The 20434-nt window shown below is 40.7% G+C and overlaps 1 protein-coding gene across 2 annotated transcripts in view; it reads left to right on the top strand.

The window, feature by feature from the left end:
- wdr27 (WD repeat domain 27) overlaps window positions 1–20434 on the top strand; it is a 561812-nt gene that overhangs the window by 253903 nt on the left and 287475 nt on the right. The window contains exon 24 of one of the 2 annotated variants that reach the window (XM_073051836.1): window positions 563–782. The exons of the other annotated variant lie outside the window; for it this stretch is intronic. Within the exon in view, the coding sequence (XP_072907937.1) occupies window positions 563–742 (180 nt within the window). The 3' untranslated portion in view covers window positions 743–782. Of the gene's footprint in view, window positions 1–562; window positions 783–20434 lie in introns of those variants that run through there. 2 annotated transcript variants of the gene reach the window in all.

Raw genomic sequence — 20434 nt, 5'->3', positions numbered from 1 at the left:
TTATTTGGACTACTGAGTTAGATGATCTTTTTACAATTGCTTACTTACCACATCGTGACTTTAAGAGGATACTTGTTACAGTTTCAATTTAAAGATGATAATAGCTGTTGAGTGACCATGCATGGGACTGACTAACCACTTGGTAAAGACTTTAGCTTTTGTACTATGATGGAATATAATATTTTTTGCCTTTGATCTTTTTTATATAATGAAGGATAAGGGGAAACAGGATCCCTCCAGACTGTCATCATATATCTTAAGCTGTCAGGGAGCTAGCAATTTGTGGATCACTGTGGCTCATTCCAGTTTCTTACAGCCAGTAGATTGTCATGCACTTCATTAAGTTCGATAATTAGAATAACAACTAAATGTCGTAATTTATTAAACACTAAGTACACTGCAGATGCTGTGGTCAAATCAACAGGTACAAACAAGCTGGATGAACTCAGCAGGTCGGGCAGCATCTGTTGACTGCTCATTTCAATGGATGCTGCCCGACCTGCTGAGTTCATCCAGCTGTTTGTACATGTCGTAATTTATTGTTCTTATTGTTTTTATTCAGCTACTGTGCAACCATCCAGCTTCCGAACTGGTACGGATAGTTTCACTCACCACAAATTATGAACTCACTTTGAAGGACTCTTCATCTCAATATAATTTATATTTTTACTTTCTTTTTATTTGCACAATTCATCTTTTGCTCGTTAGTTGTCAGTCTTTGTTTATGCATAGTTTTTCATAAACTCTATTGAATTTCTTTATTTTTCTGTAATTTTCCTGTAGTGTATGGTGACAGACATATTTTGATAATAAATTTACTTTGATTTTTAACTTATTGAGCAGAGTTGGATACTTTTGTGAATCAAATACTCATTTGACTTGGCTTGCTTTTGTGCTAAAGGAGTGATCAGATTTCCAACAATTAGTTGCCTGATTACATGGGAGATGAAATTCCACAGATTAGACTGACACAACTTGGGTACTAAATCAACAGTAGGGCATTCTAGGCATGGAACATGTGAAAGGGTGGAAAAGATTGCTAACTTACGACCTTGATGTGAGGAACTAGATGAAAAGTGGAGCTGAAATAGAAATTTACAGTATCTTAATTAAACTAACAAAAAGTGAGGCATATTTCAAAAGTTGAGTTTTCAGACGAGTAAATAAAATGGGTAACAATACACATGTGAACAATAGAGATTAGCTTTATTTGTCCCATTACATTGAATCACGAAACATGCCTTGCTTTGTGTCAAAGACCTTTACTGTCTGAGGATTCTGCTGGGGCAGCCAGCAGATGTCCCCACGTTTCCTGTGCAAACATAGCACACCCACAACTCACTGACCATAACCCATATGTCTTTGGAATGTTGGAGGAAACCAGAGCACCTGGAGGAAAGTCAAACAGTCACAGGGAAAACATTCAAATTCCTCGCGGATAGGAGTGAGTATTGAACCCAAATTGGTGATGGCTGGCACCACGCCCCGCAGCAAACTGTGAACTTGAAGGTGAAGTGACTGAACAAAGCTGATTATCTTCAACTAGTTTGCAAAGCCATCTAGGCTTGTTATTACTTACCACATGTCTACATATTAGATTAAAGCATCACAATTGCAATTATCTTTCCTTTAGTATCACAGCATAGAGTGCAAATCCAAGTACTGTATGCCCTGAGGGATTTCCAGTATCTGGGGGAGAAATACTACCTTTCAAAGAAACAGACTGATTTTATCAGCTTCTAAGGAGATGAGAGATGATTTTCTTCAGTTCAAAAACTGTGTTTAATTTTAAACACGAGAAAGTCTGCTGATGCTGGAAATCCAAACCAACACACACACACACAAGATGCTGGAGGAACTCAGCAGGTCAAGAAGCATCTATGGAAATGAATAAACAGTTGACGTTCCAACCAAGGTCCTTCTTCAGGTCTGGAAAGGAAGAGGGAAGATGTCAGAATAAAAAGGTGGAGAGAGGGGAAGGAGATTAGCTAGAAGGTGATAGGGGAAGCCAGGAAAGATAAAGGCAAGGAAGGAATCTGATAGGAGAGGAGAGTGGACCATAGGAGAAATGGAAGGAGAGGACCTGGGGGAAGTGAAAGGCAGATGAAAAGTGGTTCGAGGCCAGAGTGGGGAATAGAAAAAGAGGGGAGGGGGAGGGAAATAACAGTGACTAGCAGAACTCTGTCCCGTTACCCATGCACTTTGTGCAGTGATCTTCTATTAAGAAGTTTCCCTTGTTCTCAATCTGCCATACATTAATATGCTTAAACGAAGGATTTTTTTAATGTTAGTGAAGTACAAGTCAAGAGACAAAGCATGAATCAAAGTAAGTCATGCACACATGAAGGGACAGGGAGTAAGTAGAAGCGGTTTACTACTATCTGATTGTTATTAGCCAGGGAAGGATATATATCAATATCACGTGAAAGGACTTCCTCATTCCCATTGCCTTATGCATTCTGGAAGCCTGTAATCAAGGAAAGATGCTTTCAGTATTATTTATTTTGTTGTCTTCTTTTGCACATTAGTTGTCAGTCTTTGTGTGTTGTTTTTCATTTATATCTTGTTATATCTTTGTTATAAAAAAGTTTCAAAGGTTCATTTATTATCAAAATATACTACTTGAAATTCTTCTTCGGGTAGCCATGAAACAAGAAAGGCATCACAATCTTCAATTCCCCCCTCAAATCCCCCTCCCTGCAAAAAAAATGAACAAAATGGAATAGGCACATCAACTCCCAAGTCCTTCATACCTCACAAAAAAAACAAACGAAACAGAATAGGCACATCAACCCCCAAATCCCTCCTCGCCCACAAAAAAAACAAACAAAATCAAACTGGCATGTTGACCCCCCCCCCCCCCCCAAATCCCTCTACCGGCACAAAAAGAAAAGATCAGGTGAAAACACAGAATATAAAAAAGACTGAAGAAAGTGTATAGTCCAAGACCACATCCAAAACACAGAAAACCTGGGCAAGACTCTCCGGCAAGCATTTCCCTCTCTGTAGCAGAGCAATCAAAATACAGGCAGCCAGCACTTACCCTTCACACTCGCCTCGATGCTTCAGTCTCCCTCATTGCTTTAATCAGTAAACAATGGAAGTTGTAATTGGCAAAATGGAGTCAAACATCTATTTGCGCCCCATACTGCAGCCTGCCCACCATGAGGTTCACGCACACTGCCTCTGGCTCCTGGAATCCTGCGGAGCACAAACAATTGCCTTGACGTTACAATCTCCCTTGTTGCTTTAATCAGCAAAATGGAGTCAAATCGTGAATTCTACTGTGTATAGAGTTCTACTGTGAATGCCTGCTAGAAAATGAATCTCAGATTGGTATATGGTGACATACATGTACTTTGATATTAAATTTATTTTGAGCAATAAAATTATTCTGGATGTTACATATGTTCTCACTTTTCCTGAAAGGAAGGCAGAAAACCTATTCATCAACAGCAACTCTGAACCAGCACCGTCTATCATGAAGATGAACAAAGACAACCAGCACACAGGAATACCACACTACAGGTCACAAGCCACCCTAACCTGGATATATATGTTCAGTCCTGTTGGGTCTCCCTTCCCGATAGTAAAGTCAATAAAATGCAATCTAGAAATGAAAGAATGTTATCTTGGTTTCCCATGATTGCAGTTTAATTCTCTGATTCAATAATGCCCCTTTGATTGAACTTTGGTTACCTTCTGTAACATTTTCTTTTTTGGACGAAGGTGTGGTTTCTTCCTTTTCCCAAGTGCTGATCAGTTCCCCTTTGAAAGCCCTAATTGTTCATTCCCTCAGCTTTCCGCAAGCTGTCAGGCTGGTCACCCCCTCCAACCTCCCCCCACTCACCACTACCACATACACATCACCTGGTGTCACTTTATGTATATACTGTATGTCTGTGCGTACTTGGACATTGTGTTTTATGTAATTGTTTTATACTTATTGTCTTTCTTTGGTTTTTTATTGTGCTCTTTATGCTGAATGTTTTTTATGTTGCCTCAGATCTGGAGTTACAATCACATTCTCCTTTACACTTGTGTACTAAAGAATAACAATAAACAATCTTGAATCTTTATTTACAGAGAATTCTATATTCTTACTACTCACTGAGTAAAGTATTTTTCTCCTACTTTCATTGTATCTTTTGTGAAAAAATTTAAATTTGTGCTCCCTGTCTTTGAACCAATTGGTAATAAGAACATCTTTCCTCTGTTGACCTTCTCTAAGTCCATCAGGCTAAGAACCTAAGAAAGAAACTAACTTTAGACCATTCTGCCCTATGTGCTTGTGATTTTTCACTTTAGTATATTCCTGCACTAACCTCTTGTCCCCTGATTCAATTATTATATAAAAATCTTTAATTAAAAGAGCTTGTATAGCTCTTTTAAACCTCTCATTTACCTTTCAGAACTATGCTTTGCTCTTCTCAGAGTCAAAATCCCCAGAACCATTCTTCCTCCACTACTTTTAGTAGCTTACCGTCATTCCTAAACCATTTGATATGATACTCGTGTTATGACTGAGCCAAGCTGGACATGGGATTTTGGTGTCAACGGTCTCAGTGATATTTAAGGGTTCAGGTCTGCAGACTGTGTTGGTTGAAACTGTGCTGTTGCTAAGTCTGACAACTGTGATGCAGGAATCTGGCACATTGTTTGATTCTTTGAGCTGACTATGCTGTAGTCTTGACCTTTACTCTTAGAACAATCATTCGTTCTCCATTCTGTTCTTATAGTCAAAATCCCCAGAACACTTTTGGTAATTTTTTTCTTGTACCTCAACATTCTTGAGCCAAAATGAATGTTGACATATGGTGACATATGCGTACTTTGATAATAAACTTTGAGCCATTTGGTATACCACTCCGGTTGTTTGATTGTGGTGCATGCAGGAGGGACTCAACATTGGAGTTCATCCTGATGGAATTTTGGATGCTTTAGACAAGCAAGCGAGCCAATCTGAAACTAATTATGATAAATGCAGTTGGGTACTACAGGCTGTAGTTCTGAGGGATGGTGGGTTCTGTTCTTCTGGCTTCTCTTCAGTATAAATTCTCCAAGCTGTTCTTCCAAACATATCTTCCGTGCTTCAGCGTACATTTTTCTTTTTGAACTAGTTTACTTAAGATCATTTATATTTTTGCTTTTTTGGAGAACTCTTTTGACAACATATAAAGTTTCGGCCCAAGGCCATTACCTCTAAGAATTATGGAGATGGTGTGCTTCTTCTTTAGAGCATGTTTTCCAAAAGTAATGCTATCAAGAATAGCAATTGTTAAAAGTTATCTGATGTTTATCTTTTTGGAAGAAGACAAAAGCAACTCATTCTTTCTGAGTCTGACATTCAGACCACCCTCCTTTTCGAATTTGAAGTATTCAGCATGTAAAATAGATATAATCTTTGTAAAATTGAATAGTTGGTTTATCAATTTGGCCTGACATGCAAGGTATGTTTTTTTTCTATAAGAATAAATCAAAAGTGGAAAAGTAGGTTCTTACTGAATCTGATGGGAAACCGAATGAAACAGCAATTAAAGAGATATTTGTAAGAACCCAGGCGGCTAGTTTTGCTGCAGCTTATTTTTAATAATGCAAAAACAAGGGCACAATGATCATGGTATCATTGCAGCAATTCAGTGATTAGATTAGCAGAGAGCTAATCCAGAGGCCTGGACTAACAATCCACAACATGTGCAATTTAACTTCAGTATATAATCTAAACTTTTGGAGAAAAACAATTAGGCATTAGTACCATGATGACAATATTGATTGTTGTTTAAAAAAATTCATCTAGTTCCTGAATAACTTTGAGGACAGAAATTGGCGTCTTATTCAGTGTGGCTCATATGTGACTGTAGACCCTCCCCTCCGAACTGGCCTAGCAAGCCACATAGTTGTATCATTATTTCTACATTCCATGCAGAAAAACAGTAAATGAGATTCAAAGGAAGAAGATAGCATATTTCCTGCCCTGGAAATTGAATAGGTCATCTGGTATTGACAAAAGACTGAACATGACAAGTCTGCCCTCAACCTAGTTGACTTTGCAGAATCTTCCTTTCAAGCAGCTGGATACTGGTGTTTAAACTGAGGGAATTGTTCCACAGACAATTGTACAATTGAGTTGTATTCAATGTGTCATCACATTTCTAGTATATCCTGTCCCACTTGTAGGACAGGCCCAACAGATGATTACATAGTGGTGTAGGGGTGGGAGAGAGCAGTCTTTGGAGTCTCCTTCTTTGTGTCCCATGACATCTGGTCAGATTTGCATAAGGAGCCCTCCCCTCTTCCAGATTAGCACCTACCAACCTTCCTCAGCTGATGAACCATGCTGAACATAAAACATAGACAAAGAAATTTACAGCACATTACAGGCCCTTCAGCCCACAATATTGTACCGACCGTGTAACCTACTTTAGGTATTGCCTACAATTTCCCTTGGGCATAGCCCACTATTTTTTAAGCTCCATGTACCTATCTAAGAGGCTCTTAAAAGACCCTATTGTGTCCGCTTCCACCACTACTGCTGGCAGTGCATTCCACACACCCACTAGTCTCTGTGAAAAATTTACACCTGACATCCCCTCGGTTCCTATTTCCAAGCATCTTAAAACTACGTCCCCTCATGTTAGCCATTTCAGCCCTGGGAAAAAGGCTCTGGCTATCCACACGATCAATGTCTCTCATCATCTTATACACCTCTAACAGGTCACCTCTCATCCTCCGTTGCTCCAAGGAGAAAAGGCCAAGTACACTCAACCTATTCTCATAAGACATTCTCTAATCCAGGTAACATCCTTGTAAATCTCCTCTGCACTCTCTCTATAGTATCCACATCCTTCCTGTAGTGAGGTGACCAGAGCTGAATACAGTACTCCAAGTGGGGTCTGACCAAGGTCTTATATTGCTGTAACATTACCTCATGACTCTTGAACTCAATCCCACGATTGGTGATTACCAACACACTATACGACTTCTTAACAGCACTGTCAACCTTTGCAGCATCTTTGAGTGTCTTATAGATAGATAGATAGATAGATACTTTATTCATCCCCATGGGGAAATTCAACTTTTTTCCAATGTCCCATACACTTGTTGTAGCAAAACTAATTACATACAATACTTAACTCAGTAAAAAATATGATATGCATCTAAATCACTATCTCAAAAAGCATTAATAATAGCTTTTAAAAAGTTCTTAAGTCCTGGCGGTAGAATTGTAAAGCCTAATGGCATTGGGGAGTATTGACCTCTTCATCCTGTCTGAGGAGCATTGTATCGATAGTAACCTGTCGCTGAAACTGCTTCTCTGTCTCTGGATGGTGCTATGTAGAAGCTATCTTGCTTATCAACAAGATCTCCCAGATCCTCCACACTGCCAAGAGTCTTACCATTTATATTATATTCTGTCTTCAAATTGGACCTACCAAAATGAACCACTTCACTCTTATCTGAGTTGAAATCCATCTGCCACTTCTCAGCTCAGTTGTGCATCCTATCGATGCCCTGCTATAACCTCTACAACCTTCTAAACCAGGGGTGTCAAACTCATTTTAGGTCACGGGCCGGATTGAGCAAAATGCAACTTCATGCGGGCCGGATCAGTCGGACGCGTGTGAACGCAGCTTTCGTTGCCTCCGTTTTTTCAGCCTGCTCTCATGTGTCTCAGTCTCTGCTATAACAACAAAGTGTTTCACTTTACAAATTCCGTTTCTTATGAAGAAGACTGCCGAATAAACGCTAAAAACCCTGAAAACCTGGTACCTGAATAAACTCAGCATTAGCCATATCATACGCCATAGGCGCTTCGATTACTGGGGCCAGCTTTAATAGTAATTAGGTATTATCTCGCGGGCCAAAGATAATTCCACCGCGGGCTGGATTTGGCCCACGGGCCTTGAGTTTGACATATATGTTCTAAACTATCCAAACACCCCCAACCTTTGTGTCATCAATAAACTTACTAACCCACCTTTCTACTCCTTCATACAGGTCATTTATTAAAATCACAAAGAGGAGGGGTCCCAGAACAGATCCCTGCAGAACACCACTGGTCACAGACCTCCATGCAGAATACAAACCATCTACAACCACCCTTTGCCTTCTGTGGGCAAGCCAATTCTGGATCCACAAAGCAAGGTTTCATTGGATCCCATGCCTCCTTACTTTCTGAAGGAGCTTTGCATGGGGAACCTTATCAAATGCCTTACTGAAACCTATATACACTACATCCACTGCTCTGCCTTCATCAATGTGTTTTGTTACTTCCTCAAAGAATTCAGTCAGGCTCATGAGGCATGAGCTTCCCTTGACAAAGCCATGCTGACTATCTCTAATCAGATTATGTGTCTCCAAATGCTCATAAATCCTGCCTTTCAGGATCTTCTCCAACAACTTCCCCACCACTGAAGTTAGACTCACTGGTCTATAATTTCCTGGGTTATCTTTAATCTCTTTTTTGAACAAGGGAACAACATTTGCAACTCTCCAATCCTCTGGTACTTCTCCCGTCCCTATTGATGATGCAAAGATCATCGCTAGAGGCTCAGCAATTTCCTCCCTCGCTTCTCATGGTAACCTAGGGTATATCTCATCCAGTCCCGGTGACTTAACTAATTTATTACTTTTCAAAAGCTCCAGCACATCCTCTTTCTTAATGCCTATATGCTCAAGCGTTTCAGTCTGCTTTAAGTCATCTCCACAATTGCCAAGGTCTTTTCCCTGGTGAATACTGAAGCAAAGTATTCATTAAGTACCTCCGCTACCTTTTCTTACTCCATGCATACATTTCCACTATCACAACTGATTAGTCCTATTCTCACACGGCTCATCCTCTTGCTCTTCACACACTTGTAGAATCCCTTGGGGTTTTCCTTAATCCTGTTCACCAAGGCCTTCTCATGGCCCCTTTTGGGTCTCCTAATTCCATTCCTAGCAACTTTGTAATTTTCTAGAGCTCTAACAGTATCTAGTTTCTTGAACCTTTTGAAAGCTTTTCTTCTTAACTAGATTTTCTACATACTTTGCACACCATGGTTCTTTAAGTCTACCACCCTTTCCCTGCCTCAATGGAACATACCTTTGCAGAGCCTACCATGCAAATGTTCCCTGAACATTTACTGCCATGCATTTCCCTGAGAACATCTGCTCCCAATTTATGCTCCCAAGTTCCTGCCCAATTGCGTCATATTTCTCCCTACCCCAGTTAAATATTTTCCCAAATTGTCTGCTCCTATCCCTCACTAGCATTATAGTGAAGGAGATATAGTTGTGGTTGCTACCCCCCAAATGCTCTCTCATTGAGAGATCTGACACCTGACCAGGTTCATTTCCCAGTACCAGATCAAGTACAGCTTCTTCTCTAGTTGGTTTATCTACATATTGTGTCAGGAAACCTTCCTGAACACACCTAACAAACTCCACCCCATCTAAACCCCTTACGCTAAGGAGATGCCAATCAATATTAGGAAAGTTAACATCTCCCATCATAACAACTCTATTATTATTGCACCATTCCAGAATTTGCCTCCCTGTCTGCTCCTTGATATCCCTGTTACTATTAGGGGGTCTATAAAAAAACAGCCAGTAGAGTTATTGCCTCTTTCCTGTTTCTGACTTCAACCCACACTGACTCAGTAGACAACCCCTCCATGACTTCTCCTTTTCTGCAGCTGTGATACTATCCCTAATTAGCAATGCCATGCCTCCACCTCTTTTGTCTCCCTGTCTGTTGGTTTTGAAAAATCTGAAGCCTGGCATACTCAGCAGCCATTCATGCTCCTGAGACATCAAGTCTCTGTAATGGCCACAACAGCACAGTTTCAATACTGACCTATGCTCTAAGTTCTTCCGTCTTGTCTATGATACTCCTTGCATTAAAATAGACTCATCACAAACCATCAAGCTGAGTCCATCTTTGCTCGAACATCTGCTTATCCTTCCTCACAAACTCCCTACAAGCTGTCTCTACTTGTGCTCCAACCTCCCCATCTTTTGCCTCTTCACTTTGGTTCCCACCCCCTGCAAAACTAGTTTAAACCCTCCCCAATAGCAATAGCAAACCTCCCTGCCAGGATATTGGTCCCCCATGGATTCAAGTGCAATCTGTCCTTTTTGTACAGGTCACAATGTTGAGCAACACTTGAAACAACCAAGAGCACAGAGTTCAATATCCAAAGTTGAGAGTGCCATTTTAGACTGAGCTGGCTTAGTTCAGAAAGACGTAGAAGTCAGATTGGGTCTGTAGCAGTTAGTGAGTGAATCGACACAAGGGTTAAGCCTACTTGACTCCATCCTCACCAGACCTGTCCAAGAAAGTATTGATAGAAGTGATCATTGCAAATTCCTTGTGGGAAGTTTCACCTTCCCATTGAGGACCACCCTCCATTGTGCCGTGTGGTGCCACAGTCATGCTGGGACAGATCAGGCAGCTGAAAACTGAGCATTCATGAAGAGCTATGGGCCAGTGGCATCATTAGTATAAGTTTCTGTAGCTTCATGGTGAGTTACATCTCTCATTCCAGGATGAAGCCAGAGATTCAGCCCTGGTTCAATGAGGGGGCAACAGAACAGTATGCCAGAACAGTACACCACATAGAAAATGCTGCAAGTCAGGCAGCATAAACAGTGGACTAAAAAGTCAGTGTTTTGGGCTGAGACCCTTTGTCAGGATTGGAACAGAAGATGACAGAAGCCAGAATAAGAAGGTAAGGGGTGTGAATGTAACCAAGTGTATATCTGTTCCTATAACTCCTCCCTCAGCACCATCTGAAGCCCTAAAGGGACCTTCCAGGTGAGACAGTCCTTCACATGTAAACTCGCTAGTGTTGCTTATTACATCCTGTGCTACTGATGTGGCTTCCTGGAGAGACCTGAAGCAGATTGTGGGACCGCTTTGTTGAACATCTTCACTCCGTCCACTGCACCACCCAGGATTTCCCGGTGGCCAGCCACTTTAATTATATTTCCTATTCCCTAACTGACATGTTTGTTTATAGCCACTTCCACCACCAAGTCAAAGCCAGACATGGATTAAGAGAGCATTTTGCTCACTAGTATGCACCTTGGTAGTCATCAGACCTAATAGCATTAGCCTCAAATTGTCCAACATCCTGTAACCATTCCCTTCCCCCACAACCTGGATTGACATGTTGACGTCATGCTTGCATGCTTCAAGGACTCCCATCAGGCTATGCCAACTCAGGACTACCCATGTTGGAATGTCTGTGGACGAGATGCCAGATGAAGATTGATCCAAGCCTGGCTCCCAAATGGACAGACTCGCGTCTGCCCTGACCAGGCTACACTTCATTATGAATCAAGCCAATTTTTCAATACAAGCTGTCTAGGTCATTGCCCAGAATAAAAGGCCCTGAGTTCATGGTGCCCAGAGTAAACTTGGTCCGAACATGCCCTCTCACCAAGATCCGAGGTGGTTTTGCCATAGACCATCGATGCAGCCACAAGCTGGAGAAGTGGCTTGATAAAATCCAGTTAGAAGTGTGAAGAGAAAAACACCTGCCACATAAATCAACAACAAAGCATCCCCTTTCCTACCTCCTTCTCTTTATTCCATTGTCCACTGTCCTCTCTGAAGACCACAAGACATAGGAGCAGAATTAGGTCATTTGGCCCACTGAGTCTGCTCTGCCATTCTATCATGGCTGATTTATTATCTCTCTCATTCTCTTGTCTTCTCCCCATAACCTTTGGTACCCTTACTAATCGAGAACCTATCAACCTCTGCTTTAAATATAATCAATGACGACCTCTATGGCTGTTTGTGGTAATGAATTCCACAGATTCACAAAGTTCCTTCTCATTTGTGTCCTAAAGAGACATCCTTCTATTCTGAGGCTGTGCCCTATGGTCCTAGACCCCACCACTGTAGGAAACATCATCTCTACATCCACTCTACCTAAGCCTTTTGATATTGAATCTGCTAAACTCCAGTGAGTACAGATCCAGAGCCATTAAACGCTCCTCTATGTTAACCCTTTCATTCCAGGAATCATTCTCATAAACCTCCTATGGGCCCTCTCCAAAGCCAGCACCTCCTTTCTTAGATAAGGGGCTCAAAACTGCACACAATAGCCTTTGTGGTCCGAGCAATGCCTTCAATAAAGCCTGTCTCCTGTCAGATTCCTTCTTCTTCAGCCCTTTGTCACTTCCAGCCATTACCTTACAGCTCCTTACGTCATTTCCATTCTCCTCCCTTACTCACCCTACCCCATCCCTTACCTGGATCCAGCAGCCCTTGCTCCACAATTCCCCCCCACCTTTCTATACTGGCTATTCCTTTGCTTTCCAGTCGTGATGGAGGGTCTCGACTCATTTTGTGGAAGCTTTAGAGACGGTACAGAGGAAATCTACCCGGAGTGCTGCCTGAATTAGAGAGCATGATAGATTGAGTGAGCTAAGGCTTTTCTCTTTTTTTGGAGCAAAGGTGGAGGGAAGGCAATTAAATGGAGGTGGTTAAAGTTATAGGAGGCATAGACAGAGTAGACAGTCATCACCTTTTTCCAAGGGTGACAATAACTAACACCAGAGGGCATCCTATTAAGGTGAGCAGAAGAAAGTATAGGGGAGATGTCTCGGCCCGAAACGTCGACAGTGCTTCTTCCTATAGATGCTGCCTGGCCTGCTGCGTTCCACCAGCATTTTGTGTGTGTTGGGGAGATGTCACAGGTATTTTTGAGAGATGACTTGATAGAGGTATACAAGGTGATAAGAGGCATAACTTGAGTGGACAGCCAGAGATTTTTTCCCAGGGTGGAAATGGCTAATATGAGGAGGCATAATTTTAAGGTGCTTGGAAGAAAGTACAGAGGGGATGTCAGAGCTATGTTTATTACACAGAGTGGTGGGTGTGTAAAATGTGCTGCCAGGAGTATGGTAGAGGCAGATACATTAGAAACATCCGAGAGACTCTGGGGCAGATAGATGAAAGAAAAATGGAAAGTTATGTGGAGGGAAAGTTTAGATTGATCTTGGTGTAGGTTAAGAGGTCGGCACAACATTTTGGGCTGAAGGGCCTGTACTGTGCTGTTGTGTTCTGTCGAATAGAATATGTGAAGTCCACACATACAGCTTTAGAGTTCCTGGTTCAGCCAATGTCTCTTCAGCTGTTTAGAAGCAGCTGCATCCACTGTGCCTTATGGCTGTGGGATCTTTCACATACAACTGAGAGAGGCTGAGCCTTACCGATCAAAATAACACTTCTAAAGTTATAACACCCCCCTCAACATATCATGGCATAAGTTCTGAGTTCACATTCATGGCTTCAAGAATAATGAATAAATCCTAGATAGGTGCGGGCATCAGATAGTTTAATTACAGTAGTGCTTCTTTAGTTGAGAATCCCACAATTGTGGTAATGTACTTAATTTCAAGGATAGCTTTAATGGTACTAAAGATGACATAAAGTAAGGACATGGGCTTAGATCTTTTATTGCTTTAAATAACAGTGAGGTTAACAATGAGTTATTTATCATGACACAACAAATTTGACAATATTTTCCAGTATCCTTGCCTAACATAATTTAATGTAGAAATTAATTTAATGTAGATATTAAATTGTGTTAGGCAAGGATAACATAATCGCCTAATGTTGTTGTAATGTTGGTTCATTATTGCCATGTGCCAAGATACAGTGAAAAGCTGTTCATACAGATCAAATCATTACACAGTACATTGAGCTGGAATGAGGTAAGTGATAAAGTGCAAGATCAAAGCAAGGTAGATTGTAAAACCAAGGGTCCATCTTATCATACAAAAGCTCTGTTCAAAAGAGTGATAAATGCAGGGTAGAAGTTGTCCTTGAGCCTGGTTGTACATCCTCTCAGGCTGTTGTATCTTCTACTGGAGAGAGGAAAAAGAGAATGTTGCATATGGTGTGGTCTTTGATTATGGTGACTGCTTCACTGAGGTGGCGAGAGCATAGACATAGTCCACAGAGGGGAAGTTGGTTTCTGTGATGTGTCTACAACTCTCTGCAGTTTCTTATAGCCACATAACTTCACAAGATTGAACCTTTCTCTCATTTAAAGATTAGTCTTATTTATTTGTCACCTGTACATTGAAACCTGAAAACAATAAAATGTATTATTTTCTGTCACAAATGTGCTGGGCAGGCTGCAAGTGTTGCCACGTTTCTAGTGTTGACAAAGCATGTCCACAACTTTATTCTCCATTTCTTCAAAATGTTATATGTTCAAGTTAACAATTTGATCTCCCTTAAATATTTTTGTGTTCCTTTACAACTCTTGAAGGTTTGTACAACTGGAGTTTTCCAGCTATATGATAAATTGATTAAGCACCACCAGTGTCCTCTGAAACCTAGACTATCAGTGAAAGTGTATTTGCAGATGGTCCATTACATCATCCATGGATTTTGTGGTGTTCATATTAACAAAGGGCGAAAGAATGAACTTCTGCCCACAGAAAATTTATTGTTTCTTACAATAGATTTATTCATTAATTTAGAGATGCAGCAAGAAACAGGCCCTTCCTGCTCAACAAGTTGCACCATCCAGCAACCCACCTATTTAACCCTAGCCTTATCACAGGACAATTTACAATGACCAATTAACCTACTAACCCACAAGTCTTTGGAATGTGAGAAGAAACTGGAGCACCCGGAGGGGTTTTGTAGAGACGGTGTCAGAATTGAACTCCAAACTCTGATGCCCTGAGCTGTAATAGTGTTGTGCTAATGGCTATGCTACTGTAGCACCTATATTTTGGTGCCATAGTTTATTGTTCTGAATTAAATCAGGGAAAAATGGAAAGAAAAGTCAAAAAGAGCAAATTCGGTGGGAAGTTTCCTCCTCTCATCTTCCTTGTTTTCTTTTCACGGGTTCTGAATGTAGCCACAATCTAACCTGATTTTAATGATTGCAATCACCCTGCTTCACCAAGAGCTCATTATTTATGTGAGCCTTGCACTGTTATTTGATGGATGAGGACATCATGTACTTGGCTTATTTTATAACAACCCAGAAGGAGACCATTTAACCCTTCGGGTTCATGCTGTTCCTTGAGGAGCATTCCCATCAAATCCATAACACTGCTCTTTATTTCCCCGACCCATTGCAGTTTATCCTCTCTCACATTCCGAACCAACGTCCTTTGCCATTAACCTGCACTAAGGTGCAATTTAAAGTAAATAGTTAGCCTCACTTATGACATAGACATAGAACATAGCAATAGAACTGGCCCTTCAGCCCACAATGTTGTGCTGAGACAGCTGAAACGTAAATCAAACAAACTCCAAAAATGAATCCTTCCTACCTACACAAAGTCAATGTCCCTCCATCTTCCTTATATACATGTGCCTATCCTAACATCTCTTAAAAGCCTTGAATGTATTTGCCTCTACCACCATACCCGGTAGCGCATTCCAGGCATCCACCACTCTTTGAGGAAAAAACTTACCTCTCACATCCCCCTTGAACCTACTCCCTCTCACCTTCAATGCATGCCCTTTGGTATTAGACATTTCTACCTTGGGAATAAGATACTCCCTGTCTAGTGTCTAGTCTATCTACGCCCCTCATAATCTTATAAACCTCTATCCAATCTTCCCTCAGCCTCTGCCGCTCCAGAGAAAACAACCTAAGTTTATTCAGCCTCTCATGATAGTGCATGCCCTCTAAACTAGGTGGCATCCTGGTAAATCTCTTCTGTACCCTCTCCAAAGCCTCACATCCTTCTTGTAGTGGGGCAACTTATGAGCATATCTTTGGGACTCCAATGATCCCTCAAAAGTTGCCATGCAAGTTGATAGGGTGGTTAAGGTGTATGGTGTATTGGCCATCATTAATCAGGGGATTGAGTTGAAGAGCTGCGAGGTATTGCTACAGCTCTTTTAAACTCTGATTCGACCATACTTTGGATATTGTGTTCAGTTCTGTTTGCATCATTACAGGAAGGATGTGGAAGCTTTAGAAAGTTGCAGAGATTTACCAGGATGCTGCCTGGATTGGAGACCATGACTTACAAGGAAATGTTGAGCGAGCTAGTGCTTTTCTCTTTCGAGCGAAGGATAGTGAGAGGTAATCTTGATAAAGATGTGTAAGATGATTAGAGGCATAGAGTAGACAAACAGAGACTTTTTCCCAGGGTGGAAATGGCTAATCATATAATCATATAATCATATAACAATCACAGCACGGAAACAGGCCATTCCGGCCCTCCTAGTCCGTGCCGAACTCTTAATCTCACCTAGTCCCACCTACCCGCACTCAGCCCATAACCCTCTACTCCTTTCCTATCCATATACCTATCCAATTTTACCTTAAATGACACAACTGATCTGGCCTCTACTACTTCTACAGGAAGCTCATTCCACACAGCTATCACTCTCTGAGTAAAGAAATACCCCCTCGTGTTTCCCTTAAACTTTTGCCCCCTAACTCTCAAATCATGTCCTCTCGTTTGAATCTCCCCTACTCTCAATGGAAACAGCCTATTCACGTCAACTCTATCTATCCCTCTCAACATTTTAAATACCTCGATCAAATCCCCCCTCAACCTTCTACGCTCCAATGAATAGAGACCTAACTTGTTCAACCTTTCTCTGTAACTTAAGTGCTGAAACCCTGGTAACATCCTAGTAAATCGTCTCTGCACTCTCTCTAATTTATTGATATCTTTCCTATAATTCGGTGACCAGAACTGTACACAATATTCCAAATTTGGCCTTACCAATGCCTTGTACAATTTTAACATTACATCCCAACTTCTGTACTCAATGCTCTGATTTATAAAGGCCAGCGTTCCAAAAGCCTTCTTCACCACCCTATCTACATGAGACTCCACCTTCAGGGAACTATGCACTGTTATTCCTAGATCTCTCTGTTCCACTGCATTCCTCAATGCCCTACCATTTACCCTGTATGTTCTATTTGGATTATTCCTGCCAAAATGTAGAACCTCACACTTCTCAGCATTAAACTCCATTAAACTCCATCTCCAATAGAGAGGACTTTACTTTAAGATGATCGATGGAAAGTATAGGGGCCATGTCAATGGTATATTTTGTACACAGAGGGTGATAGCTGCATGGAATGCTCTGCTGGGGATAGTAGTAGCGGCTGATACATTAAGGACATGTAAGAAACTCTTGGTTAGGCATATGGAAGATAGAAAATGGAGGACTATGTGTGAGGAAAGCTTTAGGTTGATCTGATAGTAGGTTAAAAGGTTAGTAGAACATCATGGACCGAAGGACGTGTACTGTTCTGTGTTCTATTTGGGAAGAAACTGCAGCACCCAGAGAACAAAGGCACAGAGAGACCATACAGGATCTGCGTAGTCAGCACCCAAGGTAAGAATCAAACTCAGGTCCCAGGAGTTGTGAAGTAGCCACACCAACAGTGGCACCACTATGCTGTCCTTCATTAAACTTCCATACCTCAAATGAGCCACTCGTCAGCAATAGGAAACAATATTTCTTAATATTGGGTTACTGCAATCAAGTACAACTCTGTCTTAGCACCTCCAGTTGAGCCCAGGTCCATGTAGACCAGTGGTTAAATGTGATAGTTTCTGAACCCCAGATGTTTGGGAAGTGACTTGAGAGCTTTATGCAACAGAAGTACACAAGTAGGAGCAGGAGTGGGTCTCCAGTCCACTCAAATTGGTCTTGTCATTCAACGTGATCATGGATCACCTTTGCTGACCACATCTCCTCTGTGGTGCCAGTTCATTATTATCCTTGATCTTTCAGTTTTCATTTGTTTCTAATGATCTGGCCCCCATCATCATCTGGGGCAGAAAATTCCAGAGAGCCATTAATTTTCTTAAACAGACCATAATCACGTATAAACACAAGAGATTCAGCAGATGCTGGGAATCCAGATTAACACATGAAATGCTAGAGGATCTCAGGAGGTCAGGCAGCCTGGAAAGGAATGAAGAGTCGATAATTTGGACTGAGACTCTCCATTAGGATCCATAATCATGTATTTTTTAAGTGATCAATGCAACAGGAAGGAATTAGTTACTGTGCATTTAATATATAATGTGAATATTAAATTTATAAAAATATTCACACGATGTATGAAACTAATGTGAGCAGATATGTATTCCAAAGGTGTATGGATTAGGGGTTGATTTGTTTTGCTTTGCGACACTTGCAGGTTGCCCAGTACAATTCTCGCTGATTGGATTTGAAGCAAACGATGCATTTCACTGTATGTTTCAATGTACAGCTGACAAATAAATCTTATCTATTCTGATGCTGGCAGAAGCTTGGTGACACTTACAGGCTGTTCCCAGCAAATCAACCAAAGAACTGAGGAAAGGGAATTGCATTTTTACAAGAGACAGGGTGGGAAGAAGTATAGTCAAGATAGTTGTGGGAATCGGTAGATTGGTATAGTCAAGATAGCTGTTATTTCTTATGTCGTGGAGACACATGACCAGATTCTAATTCTTTTCTGATAACGAAGTTTAGATTTATTTTGATAACAGTCGGATTTTGCTATTGTGTCTGTTCAATAGCAAAATAACATCTCAGCTTTGCTAGGTAAGCAACCTGCTCAGTTCTCTGCCTTTTGTTCCTCAACAACCAGTGCTGATTTGCCTTAACTCTCTCCCGTTTTCAACTTCAGCAATTTGTCCCAACGTACTAACTGGGTTAGAAGTTCTATTCTACGCTGGATCTGTTGCTATTGATTCGAGGATCTTTGGAAGTCAAAAATGAGGCATAAAAATAGGTGGTTACGACCGTTTGTTAAGTGTTACAAGAATGAAGAATGAACAGCAAAAAGACCAAGGAAAAGAAGTTGTGGTTGTCTCATATTCAGTCTAGAGTAAAACCAAATTCTGGTGATAGCAATTAAGCTATAAAATAGCTAGATTCAAGTGGTGTGACATGTGCCACTGAAAAACTGGAGAAAATACAGATTAGTTTTACTGCAACTACTGGAAAATTTAGTGAACAAATACACACATATGGGTAACTGTATAGATTAGATTTGCTTTATTTATCACACGTGCATTGAAACATACTGTAAAATGTGTCAATGGTTGACGCAGTCAGAATATGTTCTAAGGACAGTCTGCAAGTGTCACCAAGCTTCTGGCGCCAGCAGAGCTTGCCCATGGTAGCTCGTTGCTATTACAGCTCAGGGAATTGGAGTTCAGAATTCAATTCCGACGTCATCTGTAAGAAGTTTATACATCCTCCCTGTGGAATGCGTGGGTTTTCCCCAGGTCCTCTGATTTCCTCCTAGATGATGTATTTGTACTTTGATAATAAATTTACTTTGAAGTTTGAATGTTTAATCACTCAGATCTAGTCGTGAAGTGAAGGCAAACACAATCTGTTTAACTTCTGTAAATGGTATCTGCAGACCAAAGAGGAGAACATTTACCCATTTAATGTATCATGATGCCTTCCATTATATGCTGATTTACTTTGAAGAGTAAGGAATAATGATTCAATCCATTTCCTTTTATGGTAAGCAATGGATTCACACTTATTGCTAGTTTTGAACCTATTTCCTATTATGATATGGATTGCAAGGCTACAAAGCCAGTCAAGAGATTTAAAAATAAATCCTGAAATGAAAAATTGTGGTTGTCTCAGGCTTCAGCTGTCAATTTAAGTATTATTTTAGATTAAACCCTGTAAATCACTCCCTTTCGTTCAATATTTCGCAGTAGGTAATACAGTGGATTTCAGTTAATTGGGCCATCAGTTAATGAAGGCAGATGCTTATTTGGCTGAAATCTTAGAGAACAAAAACTAATCAAAAAAATAGCTGGGATTCCCCTTGTTTGTTTGAGCCATTATGCTGCTTAATTGGGATGTGAAACTGTTGCCAAACAGGTTTTAATTAGTATCAGTTGCATGAACTGGTGTGGCCTTTAAACACTACACTATGCTTAGAGTGAATAGTTTTAAATAGCATCATTTGTATATGTATGCATTCAAAAAGAGAGATTTTTGTCACAGATAGTTGACGAGAAATAAGCAGTGAAACAATTTAGAATTGTTTTGCTCACTGCAGTTCCAAGCATTCAGGCTGGGAGATGCCTGAAAACGCTGGGAGAGAAAATGAAATGATTTCACTACATTAACAAGTTAGAGACTATGAAGAATTCAAAGGTATTGACAATTATCTTCAATGTTACACTGAAAATGAAGATTTGGAGGTTGTCATCATCGATAGCATTGTATGAAAGCAGTCCATTGTCTGTGCTGATTTTGTTCATTGCGTATACTGGATGAATTCCTCCATCAATAACTATTAGGAACTAATATACAGTTTTATAGTATTATAGCAGTATTTATAGTGTTCTAATTTGTTCTGTATTTCATTTAAATACATAATTTATTACTCAGTTTGTCTTCTTTATACCTTGTAACCTATTTTCATGAGACTTTGGCTAATTGGGGCAGCCACTTAATTGGGCC

Source organism: Hemitrygon akajei, chromosome 7 (genome assembly GCF_048418815.1).
Source record: "Hemitrygon akajei chromosome 7, sHemAka1.3, whole genome shotgun sequence".
NCBI lineage: Eukaryota > Metazoa > Chordata > Chondrichthyes > Myliobatiformes > Dasyatidae > Hemitrygon > Hemitrygon akajei.
Note: the sequence above shows the minus strand (reverse complement) of the source record. Positions and strands in the feature narration are given on the sequence as shown.